The sequence below is a fragment of the Callorhinus ursinus genome, unplaced genomic scaffold (genome assembly GCF_003265705.2).
Source record: "Callorhinus ursinus isolate GAN/ISIS: 27379988/994484 unplaced genomic scaffold, GSC_fseal_2.0 scaffold35, whole genome shotgun sequence".
Lineage (NCBI taxonomy): Eukaryota > Metazoa > Chordata > Mammalia > Carnivora > Otariidae > Callorhinus > Callorhinus ursinus.
Window position 1 is genome coordinate 8,033,705 of NW_027397097.1, and position 14,884 is coordinate 8,048,588.

Here is a 14,884-nt window from a genome sequence, read left to right on the forward strand (position 1 = left end):
ACACACACACACACACACAAAATCAGCATCGCCAACGAAAGGAAAACACACACACACACAATCAGCATCACCAACGAAAGGAAAACACACACACACTCACACACACACAAACACACACACACACACACACAACACCCACAGAAGTTAGGAAGAGAGAGGGACTTACCATTCGCTGCGACCCCCAGGCTGGCGGAGCCACTTTTAACTAAGAATGAATTAGGGACAAACTCTTCCTCAGAGTCTGAGTCCGGGGTTGGCTGGGCCACACCGCTGCCTAGCAACCGCCTCTGGCTCTCATTGGCCGGAGGGGAGGGGGGCGGGGAGGGGGACTGCTCAATAGGGGTTGATGAAGCGGATGAACAATGCAAGGGAGCACCTGCGGACCACAAAGACAAACACAGACAGAAAAAAATAATGAAAATTGGTTTTGAGGCACACGGGGAGGGGGAAGGAGCAAAATAAAACACGCATCAACGGGGGAGGGGGCTCCCAACACTGGGCGATCTACTGCACACGTGGTCGGGGGGCGGGGCTGATTGCCTCCGCAAAGGTAGTTGGTGCAAACTCTGAAGAGCGGGGTCTCGGAGCAGAAGTCTGCACGGCTTGCAAAGAGGGCACCCCTCGGAAACACACGGGAAGCCCTTCCTGCTTTGCCTGTTCTCTGAGAGAGGCCTGAAAATCTGGGGTCTGGTTCTGGGGCGCCATGCAATCTATCAAACAGAGGCCCCGCTCTGAGCCTCAGTGGCCTCCCTGGTAAAATGAACTGCCCGCACTGGGCGATTGCTGAGCGCCTGCAAGCTGGCCATTCTGTGATGTCGCTGAAGTGAAATGATGTTCTTGTTAGTGATATTTTTAATCTGACATGCCTGGAAAAGGCTCCGGGACTCATAAAAGATAAGAGAGAGCTGGAGAGAACGATCCGTAACGATCCCCTTTCCTGGATTTTAACACACTAATGTTTTACTTTTCTCAGACTCTAACATTTTAAGATTTTTAAATCCTGCCATTCTCTGCCAGCTCCCGGAGAGCATGAGCACTAGCCTCTTTTCCATGTCTGTACCCCCAGAAGCTAGCACAGTGCTCGGCATGCAGTAGGTACTAACGAACTATTTGCTAAATAAGTGAGTTGCAGGTGTCTAACACATTAGGATCCCCTAGTTCTAATAATCTCAGATAAAATAATTCTGTAACTTTAGGACATCAATATTCTGTGAGTTACAAGATACACTAAGTCAGTATGTTTTGACGCCAAGTTTCTACCACGTCAGGGTTCTGATTCTAAAAAACTCCAGTGTTGTGAGCACATTCCCAACTCTTCAGAAGGAGAAGGTGATGGCCTGGGACAAGACCTTTGAGATCAGACAATTTGCAGTTCGATCTGTGGCTGGCCTGTAGACATGTGCAGTACATCGTACACAAGAGAGGGAACATAAGCACAGACATATAAAAGTATACAGTACAAGACAAAGCATCCGCTTGACAGCAAGGGCTGCTTCTTTTCTTCCACCTTGACTGATAGAAGGCTGAAAACATAATTAGATCTATCCAGCTTTTCAAAGAGACTGAACCTTAGGAAACATAATGCAGCCTGGACATGTCATCATAAAATTCGGCAGAGCTTTAAGGGAGAGGTGGAACAGAGAGCTGCTGATTTGGGGGGGAGGAGAAAGTTTTTTGTGGTCTAGCTACCAAGAGATGCTCTCTCAGTTCACAGCCACCAAATCCTGCAGGATCCTGTACGTTTCATGATTCTGATGTCAACCCCTGAGCCTTACCACGTGTGATGACATTTTATAGAGATGCTGTATATGCCATCTGGTTCACAGGAGAAATTTACTAAGAGCAGTTGAGATAGCAGGGATCAATGACCGTGGTACCACCTCTGCATGACTCTGTTCTGGTTTCTTTACCTAAAAATCCGGGCTAGGATTCTCTTCAAAATCATCTAAACCAAGCGTTCCCGATTCACCTTGTGAGAACCTTCCCTGACACTACTTACACAGCACTCTAAGGTGATCAATCCTTTCTCTAGCCTTGATCTAGTTCTGCTATCACATTTGACATACTGTCTTTGCAGTTATCTGTATTTAAGTCTCCCACATAAAAGTATATGGCATATTCTTGGGGCACAGTACATCTTGGAGTGGGTTTTAGAGTTCAACAGAACTGGGGTTTGCATCATGACCTAGTCCCCTTTTAGCTGTATGATCTTGGGAGAATGACTTCCAGTTCGTTGTTTGTATGTCGGGCACCCCTCCCCTTTGACAGAGTTCTTGCAAGGACTAAAGATACCATATCTGAGCACACAATATGCATGAGCAAGTAGGGTCAGTGCTCACCAAATGTTCATTAAATTGAATGAAACCACCTCCCCCTGCCCCGCCCCCTGGAAGAACCTCATTCATGATTCTGCTTCCCTTGCAGTCCCAGTTTTGGAAAGATTTTGTCGACCAGGCTGCATTTATTAAGCAAATATACATTCATTTCCTCCTCTTTTATTAGTCAAAGACATCTTATAATCTCCAATCAGAGCCTCTGATGAGCTGGAGATAACCAGCACCATACCATGCTGAGTTGTTAGAATTTCAGACAAAAGTTAAGAAACACAATATGTTGTTCTAGGGTGCTAGTTACAGCCTCTTCCTGAGTAAATCTGTCAAGCTTTATGAAATAAATAGTTCCAGAACTAAGTAAATTGTTCTATCACAAACTTCAGAGACCTGAGGCTGGGAATAGCACAGTGGTCTGGCCTTGTGCCTGTTTCTTCTGCCTTCATCCACTCTCCAGGCCTCACTCACCTCAGGTGTCGGGGTTGTTCTGAATATTCACAGCCTGACATTCCAAGCACCTAACAAAGCGCCAGGCCCTTAGTAGGTACACAAGAACTCATGATGTTTCTGTGAGGTACAGATTTTGTTGGAAACATATTAATTCCCTTCCTCTTATTCATCAGCTGCTTTTAATTTACGTGGTCCCAAAGTAGGGTGCACAGAACCGTCGCCTGGGCACAAGAAAATATGAGAAATATTTATTTTTAAATCTCACTTGCTAATATCTGTTTTGTATATATTTTATAACACATATAATCTATTAGTGCTTGGAACACATATAATAAAATGCATTGCTGTACAGATTTGGCACCTACAGAAGCAAGGCAAGATGGTGTTAAGAGTATGGGCTTGGGAGCCAGATCCTACATTTGAATTCCAGTTACACTACTTGCTAGCTCAATAGTCGTGACCGTGGGCAAGTTACTTCACCCTTTATGCCTCAATTTCCTCATCTATATAATGGAAACTAAAGGATAAAATAAAAAAGAACATCTATTTCACAGGGTTGCTTTGAGGATAAAGGAGTTAAAACAAGTAATACGTTGAGAACAGCATGGCAGCCAATAAACACCTAATAAGCATGAGATGTGCTATGCACAAATATGTATATTGGGAGTGAGGGGAACTAACCTAATTTTATCTTTTCTCTTTTATAAGAGCTGTGCATGCTTCAAACACTACTTCATTCCACAAAGATGGGCTAGATACCCACTGACTGGGCTGGTGAGGGGGATACAGACTGTGAGAGACACGGTCGAGGAGGAGCCGGTGGGAAGAGTCACGTGGAGTTCTAAGCGTGGCAGGTGGGACCTGTCAGAGTAGAAGACAGCCCAGTGCAAGACTGGGAGATAACATCTCATCTGGAGGAAAGGAGAAAGGCTTTCTGGAGCCCCAGAGCCTCCCAGTGGGAAGAGATGGAGGGATGAGGGCGTGAGCACCCTCGGCAGAGAGAAGACTACTCCAGCCTCGGGCCCTCATCCTTTGCCCGGCCTCCAGCAAGTTGCCCATCCCCCTTGGCCTCTTAAGTCTCGTGCGCCACCGCTAACTTCTCACCGAGTCTGCTGAGACTCGCGGGGATGAGCGCACGGCTCTACCTTTTGCCCAAGTTTGTCAAGTTGCACCACTTTAGGGAACCACTGACAGTGCATCTATTTGAATGGCACCCCCTGGAACACAACTATAAAGTTTTGCCCGAGTTTTTGCCCATGTTGTTTTTCTCCCGGAGCACACCCTTTCCTCTTCTCTCTTCCCCGTCACTACCACCCCATGTGCCTCGCTAGCTCCCACTCACCCTCAGGGCCCAACCTCATGTCACCTCCCCTGGGAAGGCTTTCCTGATGCCTCAAGCCTCAGTTTGGCACCCCCGCTGCATGCCGGCACATCTCCCTGTACCATCCCTGTGACAATACCTCCTGTCCTGTGGTGTTTACTTTCTGTGATTGCCCATTAGCCTGCCCGGCTGGCCCCTTACCATGACCCCCAGGGCCTGGCACAGGGCCTGATGTATAGAAAACACCAGTAACAACTTATTACATGAAGACGTGATGGAGGGAAGGTAGGAGGGAAGGAGTGTATCTTCAAGGCACTAAGGGTCTCTGTAAAGACAACAGTGAGAAAGAAGCCTCTGAACAGTAGGTTTAGGCGTTGAATACAAAGAAAAGGAGGTCAGGCCTTAACTGGGAGTCATGGAAGTTTTTAAAGCAGGAAGGTGACAAGACCATGGCTGTGCTTTAGAAGGATCTGTTCTTTGAACTTAAGGCATCTGCTCAGCCTCTTAGATCCCCTTTCTAAATGGCTCAGCTCAGCCAGGATGTTGGAAGTCCACATGATCGCCTTCCTTGGAGGGGGTGGGGGGGGCAGATGCATGTTTATGGAGACAAATAAGGAAGTCTGATGCCAAGGGACTATGGGATTAGGGTTTAGAGTTGCCCTCCCATGTATCCTGGTCATCAGCTGAAGGGAACCTGGTACTGTAGAATTTTCCAGTGTCCACGGTGAAATGAGATGGGATGATTGGCCCGAACCCTCCTACACCTCACTCCAACAACAAAGGGGGCCAGTGAAGGGTGGAGGAGAGCCATCCATGTTTCCTGAGAGAAGGTCTCTATGAGCCTAGTTCTAGCTTAGAGTGGATGCTTCTCTTAGTCTCTGTTTTCTGCTTTGAAAACTGGAGTGCTAATACCCACTGCAAAGGGTTGCTGAGGGGACTGATGCTACGATGCTTGTAAGGAGCCCAGCAGTCTCATGGAAAGGGCTCAGCCAACACCGATTTTCTCTGCCATCCCGCCAGCTGTGGTCTTTTATAGTAAGAACAGGGTGGTTTTGGAGAATAAATGATGACAGATCTGCAAGCCTGCCAATGATACCTTTATCAATGTGGATTACTTGTCGATGTCATAAAAAGAGGAAAGTGTTAAGGAGGCAGCCGTGATTTATGAAAAGAACACACAACAAGGGAATCCTGAGATCTGCAGAGAGAACAATTTCCAGTTACTCACATCTCTGTGTGAATCAATGGTAGCCCGCTTTAGCATCTGAAATGTAACCTATAACTAGCATAAGACAGTTCTCAAGGAAGAGCCTTCTAGCGTTCTGGATTCTAAGTGTCTTTGGAGTATGCCATGAGACTGAGGTGTGAAGGGCTAGCTGATGGACAAATTTATTACTCACATAAAATGTGAGACCATGAAGAAAAGGCACTTTTTTTACACTTTTCTCAGCAGTCTTGAGAAATCCATCTAAACACCCAAACAGAATCTTAATCTATGCTAAACTGCATGTAGGGTATGATGGGGAAAATCACAGCCTACTGACACAGCGGGGAAGTGTAAGTCCCATCTGAAAAGCCAGAGCATTAGCTGTGTGCTGCACGGAGGGCATTTTCTCCTCAGGCAGTTCCCTGGATTACTGGAAGGGCCTCCTAATAACCTTTTAACTGGCAGCCCTGCATTTTAGAAGCCTGTATGTAAAACATTTAGCATAGTGTCCAGTGTACAGCAATTAATCAATGACACCTAGAGAAAACCAAAATAAACCCTTAGACCTGCACAGGTACCTCCTCCCATAGAACCCTGAGCTGATGGATTCGTCCCTCCCATGAAGGCTCCTCTCTAGAAATACTCCAGTCCCTCCACTTAGAAACTAAATGCATTCCTTCTCTTCTCACGTGCTAACCTCACACCTATGTCCTCTTAACAGGGCAGCCAGTTGCTTCACTGAGTAAGTTAAGTCCTTCTCAGCTCTGAGCAGAGGATGGAAAACTGGGATCTCCTTCGGATAGAAGGTTTGAGGCTGCTGGAGGACCAGGAACTCAACTGCAGGCTGGCAAGCTGCTCACCTCTGTGTCCTGGCCTAGATCAGAGTCTCAGCTCAGAAAAGGTTTGCATAACTGGTTCCCATAGTTATCTGAAATGGATTGAAGCTCACTGCTGCAAAGGATTTCAAAGTGCTAGAAATCTGAATGAAGCTAGAGAGCTCGAGTGACCATCCATTCTGTTTGTTCATGACAGCCCCAGTTTGCATCTGCTATCCTGAATGAATTAACAATAGTGCCCCACATTTACTCTAAAAACATACTGACTTGGACAGTTAATTGGGTGGCTACCCTGTTTCAGGGCAGTATAGATTCAGTTCCACATCAGAGGCTGTCATTTGCTGCGTAGACGAACGGCCGAGAGATCTGGGTACAGGTCAACAATGCGCCGCAGGACCGTGGCCAAGTCCTCTGATGGCTCCGGCTTCACCTTCCCTATCGGGGACTTGGACTAGAACACTCTAAGGTTCTTCTGTAGGAGTAACAGGAGTGCACACCTTGGGGGTTATTCTGAGGAGTCGAGGAGACTATAAACAGAGTGCAGGATCAAAATGATCTCAGTTACAAATGGCAAGTCAGTTTCTTCAGCACTGTAAATGCTCATAAAACATTTAGAGAATGAATAAATTTGTATGAATGCACTGGAAAAAGGACTGGCTGAAAAAAACCTTTAACAAGGGTTATCAATGATATCAGCAGCTTTTCATTTTTAAATATGATTTTATATCTTCAAATTTTTGTACAGTGAGCACATATCATTCGTTCTTCTTATACTTTTGAAATTATTTTTAAGACTTCAGGAGAAAATGAAACAAATGTGAAAATACCAGGCACCTAGCAGGTGCTAAGATAGATGTTGGTTTTAAGTACAAACAATATTTTATGCCCTGATATTGGTAGCATAATTTGATGTAGACTGATTTTTAAAATGTGAAAACCTTTTAACTGAGCAATTATACTTCTAGCAATTTACCCAAGAATATAATCATGACTTTTTAAAAGAATTACTTATAAGAATATTCATCACAACATCATTTGTAATAGTAGAAAGTAAAAATTTAAAAAAAATGTTAAAAAGGAAAAATATCTTTAATGTTAAAAGTGCCTAATTGTGTAAATTAAGGCACAGCAGTACAATGTCAATATGCAGACATTATCAGCCATGTTTGTGAAGAATGTTTAGGGACGTGTGAAATAGGGTAGAGAAACCTATGAGGCAAAACTGTATAAAAGTAGTTCTGCCATGTGTTTACGTGTGTGTACGTGTGCAGTTTGCACAAAAATGTTGACACCTGTCACCTTAAGGCAGTAGAATTATGAATGCATTTTATTTTTTTCTTGATATTTTTCTATACTTTCCAAGTTTTTCAAGGAGCAAATGTGATAATGAGATTTTAAAAAAATGTTGTTTTAAAGAGGAGAAAACACACACACAGGAAGGTAGCAAAGACAACGGTTTCTGCTTTGGGTCCTTTGGGATGAGCGTGGCAGAGCTGCAGTCTGCTGGGCTCAGACTTGCTTTCTTTTCCAGCCTGTTAAATCTGGTGGGTCTTACTCCCCCAGCTAGGCAGCTCCCACTAAGTCAACTCTCCACTCTTCTCCTCAACAGTGGTTATTTTCAGAAGCAGGTCTGGGGCCATCTGTCTCTGTGACTTATGCTGGGAAAATGGCCTCTGGAAAACAGGACGCAGTAAATTTCTCAGGCTCAGCTCATTTGATCTCCATCCCTCCTCTTCATAGTTTCCTCAGGGCCTTTTTTTTTGTTTTGTTTTTAAAGCATTCACCAGGAAAGGAGCTTTGCTTTTACCTGCTTGCCTGGGGAGACCCAGTATCCTGGAGCCACTCCACCTCAAACTCAGAAGGGAGTGCCTTGGTCTCTTTGGTCTGCACTCAGGGGTGGTCAGCCAGTTTGGCTCCTTGTTTGATACAGGTGTATTAAATGAGACATTCGTTGGGTTTTGGGGTAATAACAGCTTTATGGAGATATAACTCACATACCCATACTAGTCATCCATTTAAAGTGTACCATTCAATGATTTTTTAGGATATTCACAAAGTAGTACAACCACCACCACAGTTCAATTTTATTTATTTATTTTTATTTTTTATTTTTTTACCACAGTCAATTTTAGAATATTTTCATCACCCCCCTAAAAAAACCCCGTACTTATTAGCAGTCACACCTCATTTCCATCTAACACCCTGGAGCCCTGGGCAATCACACAAATCTACTTTCGGTCTCTACGGATTCAGCTCCTCTGGATGTTTCATGTAAATGGAGTCCCATGACATGGCTGGCTTCTTTCATTTAATGTAATGTTTTTGAGGTTCATCCATGTTGTAATATGGATGAGAACTTCATTTCATTTTACTGCCGAATGACCCTGTGTTGTATGGACAGGCCACATTTTGTTTATCCACTCATCAGTTGATGGAATCTTGGGTCGTTTCTACTTTCTGGCTAATTCTGAAGGAGCTGCTACAAACATTCCTGTACAAGTTTTTGTGTGCACATGCGTTTTCATTTCTCTTGGGTGGAAATGCTGGATCGAAGTAACTCTGTTCAACCTTTTGAAGAGCTGCTGGACTGTTTTTCAGTGGCTACACCATTTTACATTCCCACCAGCAGTGATTGAGAGTTCCAATTCCTACACATCTTTCCAACACTTTTTATTAACTGACTTTTGGATTATAGCCATTTTAGTGGGTATGAAGGGGCATCTCGTTCGATTTGCGTTTCCTGATGGCTATGATATTGATCATCTTCTCATGTACTTACTGACCATTTGTATATCTTCTTTGAGAAATGTCTATTCAGATCCCCATTTTAAAACTGAGCTATTTGTCTTCTTCTTACTTAGTGGTAGGCCTTGATTCTTTCATCAAATGTTTATTTTGTGCCTACCTTGTGCGAGGCACTGTTCTAAGCACGGAGGCATGGAAGACAAAGTCTTGCCCTCAGTAGTCTTTCAGTAGAGAAGGAAAATCAACAAACAAGCAAATAATCATACAGAACAAGGCTGAGTGGTGGTAGATGCTGTGAAGGAAAGTCAAGTGCAATGAGAGGTTTAGAGTGATGGGATGGGTGTGCTATTTTAAGTAGGATATTCAGGGGAGGCCTCTCTGAGGAGGTGATATTTAAGCAAGTGAAGGAGTGAGCCACACAAACATCTGGGGGAAGAGCTTTCCAGACAGAGGACCTAGCAAATGAAGGGCAGCAAGGAAGCCAGGGCAGGTCACCATGTCTCATTCCCCCGCCCCCATGTGAAAGAGCTTAAGCCTAAAGGGCATAAAGAAACAATTACCATTCATTTCTATGGAAAAGTTTTTGAGCATTCCCAGACCCCAAAATAACCTCTCTTAGGCTTTTCTGAAACCTTAGGACACGTCTTGCTAATGGCGGCACAGAATAAACTGAGAGGAAGCCCAGATGCCCATAGACACGGTTCAAAGCTCTGGCGGCCGGGTGCTGAGCTGCTGAGGCCCCGGGGAGGAGTCTGGTGGCCACCCTTGCTGCTCAGGGTGCGCGCTGCCTGGATAAGGGCTCTCACTGCAAAGCAAACTGAACCCTATATTTGGCTTTTAGCCTTTTTTGGTAAAAGTGAAAGTCCTCTTTGGATTTCTTTCAGTGAACAAAAACAGGTAGTAATGTAGATCTTTCCATAAAAGTGAAGTGGTATAATGAGAAGTTTGGAAAAGTGAGGGCTCCCTGCATACGTGGAGGGGTGTAAGGAGGAGAGTGCTAGGAAATGAGCCCTGAGAGGCTGCCAGGGGCCAGAAGACTGACGTGCAAATACCACAAACTGAAGGCCACCATGCCAATGTGTTTTTCTTAGTGAGTTCCCTGAGGGCAGGGGCTGGTCTTATCTGTATCCGTATGTCCACAGCCTACGAAGTGACTTCACATAGGTATTCGTACGGGGTTCTATGGGTTCATACAGGTTCTAGTTACCTAGAACCTACTGGAATCTATTTTAACTGACTCAGCTACTAATAAAAACAGTACCTACATGTGAATAGTATTTACTTTATACTTTACACAGGATTTTCACATCCATGATTGTATTTTATCCTCTCTACATTCAAGTGAGGTTATGAGCATCAGCCCCATTTTACAGGCAGAAAAACTGAGGCTAGGAGGGGTGATGTGACTTGTGCAGGGACATACAACTAGTAAGGGGCTAAGTGGGACACCCGACTTTGGGGAGGGGCATCATATAAGATCTGGATTTAGAACTGGTTATTGCGATTTGGGGCAGGTTGCTTCACCTTTTAGAGTGCTGGGATCTTCAGGAGCTGAGCCTAATTTCCAGGGGTCCTGTGAAGAGTAAATAAGAGCGACCAGGCATCTCTGGGACCTACGATGGGCAGATGATCAACAGTGGTAGCCAACCCCCACCTCCCTTTGATTACTAACCGCAGACGTACACCAGGCAGCCTCGCCATGTGAGGCCCTCATTGGGTACTGGGGATACAGAGCCAAGAGCAGCCCTTCCCCTGGAAGGGAGCCTGGTTGCATGGGTGAAAGAAACAGAAACACATCATTTCATGGGAGAGAGGTAGGGGTGCCAGAGGAGGTGGATGAGCATTGAGGGAGTTGTTGGGGGATGAGAGTGGGGGGGGTGAATGGGAGACCCACAGAACTCCAATTGTCAACCACAGCCCCAGGGTTCTCACAGCTTATCTGAACCTTTCCCAGGAGTTGGTCCAAAGGGGTTTAAGATGGTCCATCCAGGTCAACTTTCTGTGGGATGTGGGGGAGGGGAAGGCATAAGGCAAAGTGGATTATCTAAGCCTGTCAAATCTGCTGGTGAACCTGAGCAAGGAACCCCTAAAATTTAATGGCAGGCCTTGAACAATCTGTGGTCACAGAGTGCTCTGTTCAACAGAAAGGCTCAAGCTTTGCACTTTTACACTGAGATTTGATTAAGAAAGTGCTTCCAAACAGCTGTTTTCAAAGCCATTTATTACTTCCTGGGTTCTAATATATGTATTTGTAATTTATACATCCATACATGTATATATGTAATGTCCCTATATATATTTGCTTCCCCGATTCAATTTACACAGCTGCAAAATTCCAGGCTCCAAGACAAGGGCAAGAGCTCAACCTGCCTGTCAAGCTTCACTTCTACTCAAATACTGGGGGATGGTGGAGGAATTAAGTACAGAGGAAAGAGGTAAGAGGTAGGGAGCTGTGGAGGAAGAAGGGTCTAGTTGCTGGAGGTAGGGGAGGAGACTGATATTAATTGGGTACCTACTGTGTGTCCTTATATACATCAGCTCAATCCTCACAACCCCTGCAGAGGTGTTAGATCTCTCCAAGCTGACAGATGCAGAATCTGAGGCTCAAGAGAGCCTGCTCAAGATTGCCTAGCTGGGGGGTGGGGGTGGGGGTGGGGTGGAACAAGCCTGGGTTCTGGGCCTTGTTTTGATGGACCTTAAGCCCACACTATCCCACTAAAATCATCCAAATAAATAATAATGAACAACACAAGAATGTGCATTTGTAAATCAATTGTAAGTTGTAAATTGTAAATTGTAAATCAATCCAAGGGTTTACTTCCTTGATCTCTTTCTTACTTACTTACTTACCTCTCTCTGATCAGCCATGTGGGGGGGGCGGGGGGGGTGCTGGGCAATAACATTTAAAGAAGTTACACAGTGTGCTCAAAGCCACAGGGCCAGCAAATGTGGAACTGGGCTTCCAACCCAGGCCACCTGAGCCCACCTCTAGAATTCAATCTTCCATAGAGACTTAATGGGGGAGTCGAGATAAGTATCATCAATGAACTGGGTAAAAATTACCCAGGGAAAAAAGATACCCATATAAAATAAAGCCAGGGCCATTTATCATTTGTGCAGTTCTCTGGCTATCGATTATATTTCAACAGAAAGTTTTTAAAAAAATAACAGAAAACCCTATGGTATGAGTATGTAGTGACCATATACTGAGAGGCATGTTCCTTACCTGGTTTTCCTCTCAAAATGTCCTGGTTCTAGACAGCTTTCCCTGACCTTGCTCACTGTACCAAAGCCCCTGCTTCCATTAGATTTCTACAAAGCTTTATGAATTTTTTTTTGAAAGCACAAACATAGTAAGGGTCAAGCTTTCTGGAAATTCCTCTACCATCACTCCATGAAATTTTTGAAAAATCAAGGAAAGCAATCTCAAAACAACCTTGAAAAAAATCAATGAGGTGCAGGGGGAGATTGGACAGGTGGAGAAACGTCTGCCCAAATCTGTCCCCCAGTGACCAGGTCTCCCTCAGACTGAGAATTTCCCCAGATGTAGATTCTCAAAGCTGGGGGCCCTTTAGGAGGTTTTAGGCAAAAATTAGAAGAAAACCATGCTTGTTTTTATCCTAAAATACACTCTGTACAGAAAGGGGCCTTTGAGATAAGAGAAGTGGAAGGAATAAGCATTTACCAAATACCTCCTGTGTGCCATGCACTGTGCTAAGGACCTTGCACACACTTTCCAGCATAACGCTCACAGCAAGCATCATTCACTTACTCAACAGATCACTGAGAGGCCCCCGCAGGGCAGGCTCCCTGCTAGGTGCTGGGGACACATTGGAAGCAGAGACAGGGAAAGTTCCTGTCTGTATTGGTTTCTTAGGGCTGCCATAACTGAGCACCACAGACTATCTTAAAACCACAGGAATTTATTGTCTCGCAGTTGTAGAGGCCAGAAGTCCAAAAACAAGGTGTCAGGAGGCTCGTACTCCCACTGAAACCTGTAGAGGAATCATTCCCTGCCTCTTCCTAGCTTCTGGCAGTTTGCTGGCAATCCTGGCTGTTCCTTGGCTGGTAGGTTGCCCACTCCAATCTCTGCCTTTGCTGTCACATGGCCTTCTCCCCATGTGCGTCTCTGCCTTCACAGGGCTGTCTTCTTGTAAGGACACCAGTCAGATTGGATTAGCGGCCGTCGCTACTACAGTATGACCTCGCCTGACTAATTACATCTGTAGGAACCCTATTTCCATGTCTGATCACATTCTGAGGTACTAGGGGTTAGGACCTGAACATATCCCTTTTGGAGGGGACACAAGTCAACCCATAACACTGTCCTTGTGGAACTTACAATATAGAAGCCCTCTTTTACATATGAATAAGTGGAGGCACAGAGAAGCCAAGCGACTTACTCAGGATCTACAGGTAGTAAATCACAAAGCCAGGTCTGACTCTGGAGCCCATACCGTATCTACCCACCACCCTGTCTTGCCAGCATGGGGTTTCTTCAGCTGGTGGTCATTTATATAAAAGGAGCCTTTGTGCACATCATCTCTTCTAGTCCTGTGACACCTCTATGATGTAGATACTACTGTTTCCATTTTACTGAACAAGAAAATGAGCTCCAGAAAAGACTGAGCTCACTCAGTTCTTAAGAGGAGGAGCAGGATTGAACCCAAGTGGGTAGACTGTACCCATGTTTTTGCAGCCATGCTGAGATCAATGGCATTGTGGTGGGAAACTGGACCTCAGAAATGGCACCAAAAATCAACACCAGTTAATGAAAAGGCGCTATCTCCAAGGCTGCCTAGAAGGCTGGTCACCCTGACTGAGGGCATTGGGTTGGAAAAGAAAAGAAAAGTGTTGGCTATTTTTGTTTCTCTTAACCAGAAGACTCATCTTGGGGAGAAAAGAGTCTGTATTTTGGAGGTAAAACCATTCAGGGTCTCAAGCCCAGGAATTCAGATCCAGCCATATGTCTTGGATGGCAGAGTCTGAACTTTGCTGACACATGGGATTTCTTGCTTTATGGAGGGGCAGGCACTGGGTGAAGCTTGGATATAAAGCTTCTCAGGTGTTTCTTGGGCAGAACCTGGGAAGCAGCATCCCTTAACTTTAGTGCTGGCACACACAGACTGCATTTGCCTTGGATTTCATGTCAGTAGGGAAATGAGGGAAGAGACAGGTACCTGCAGGGTAGGAAAGCATTGGGGATGTTCCGACATACCAAGTGCAGAGTCCAGGGGTCTGTGAGGCTGGGAGGGCTAGCTGGTTACAGGACCCTGGCATAGTCAGAGTAGGGGAGTACCACCCTCCTGTGGAAGAAGGCAAAGCCCTCCCCCCGCCCTGGAGTGCCCTGCCAACTCGATCCTGCCACTCAGTTCTCAGTGACCCCACAGGGGAGTGCAGCCAGCACCCCAGTAGAGTCATGGACGGGAATGAGACTGGGTCCTGCTTGCCTTTGAGAATCCCCAGAAGAGGCAATTACCCCACAGTGCTAGGGGAGTAGGGAACACAAAGAACAGATCCTTAATTGAGACCTTGAAGTACAAAGGCAACTTCCTATAGGAAGTGATGTTTAAGTAGAAGCCTAAAGGTAAACCAGGAGTTGGCCGGACATAAGGGGCATTGTGTGTGGTGGTGTGTGCATGTGTGTGCACGGGGCTGGGCTGGTTTCAGAGTCCTGGGCAGAGAGAACTGCAGGTGCAGAGTATGACCAGTTGGGTATGTCTGGGGGAGAGGGCGGGGAACTGGTAAACAGCTGAGCTGGACAGAGGAGGGTTCCAGACCTTGTACAGGCCTCTGGGAGAATCCGAGAATCCAGGGCCTGCTCTTACTCCCGGGGCTCCGGGACCCAGCATCTGGTAGCAACTAGGCTGTGTCACCCGAATTAAGCCACTGAACTTCTCTGGGTCTCTTTAGCTGAAAATTACTACAGTCACACGGGTTGCCCCCTAAGCTCTCTTAGAGCTCCAATAATGAAAACTAGCAAGACCGATTTACG

The 14,884-nt window shown here is 45.6% G+C and overlaps 1 protein-coding gene across 2 annotated transcripts in view; it reads right to left on the bottom strand.

Annotated features, from left to right (window-relative positions):
- Positions 1 to 14,884, bottom strand: part of TENM4 (teneurin transmembrane protein 4) — a 714,583-nt gene that overhangs the window by 283,225 nt on the left and 416,474 nt on the right. Inside the window, exon 4 of one of the 2 annotated variants that reach the window (XM_073879779.1) lies at positions 167 to 376. The exons of the other annotated variant lie outside the window; for it this stretch is intronic. Coding sequence (XP_073735880.1) covers positions 167 to 376 — 210 coding nt within the window. The remainder of the gene's footprint in view (positions 1 to 166; positions 377 to 14,884) is intronic. 2 annotated transcript variants of the gene reach the window in all.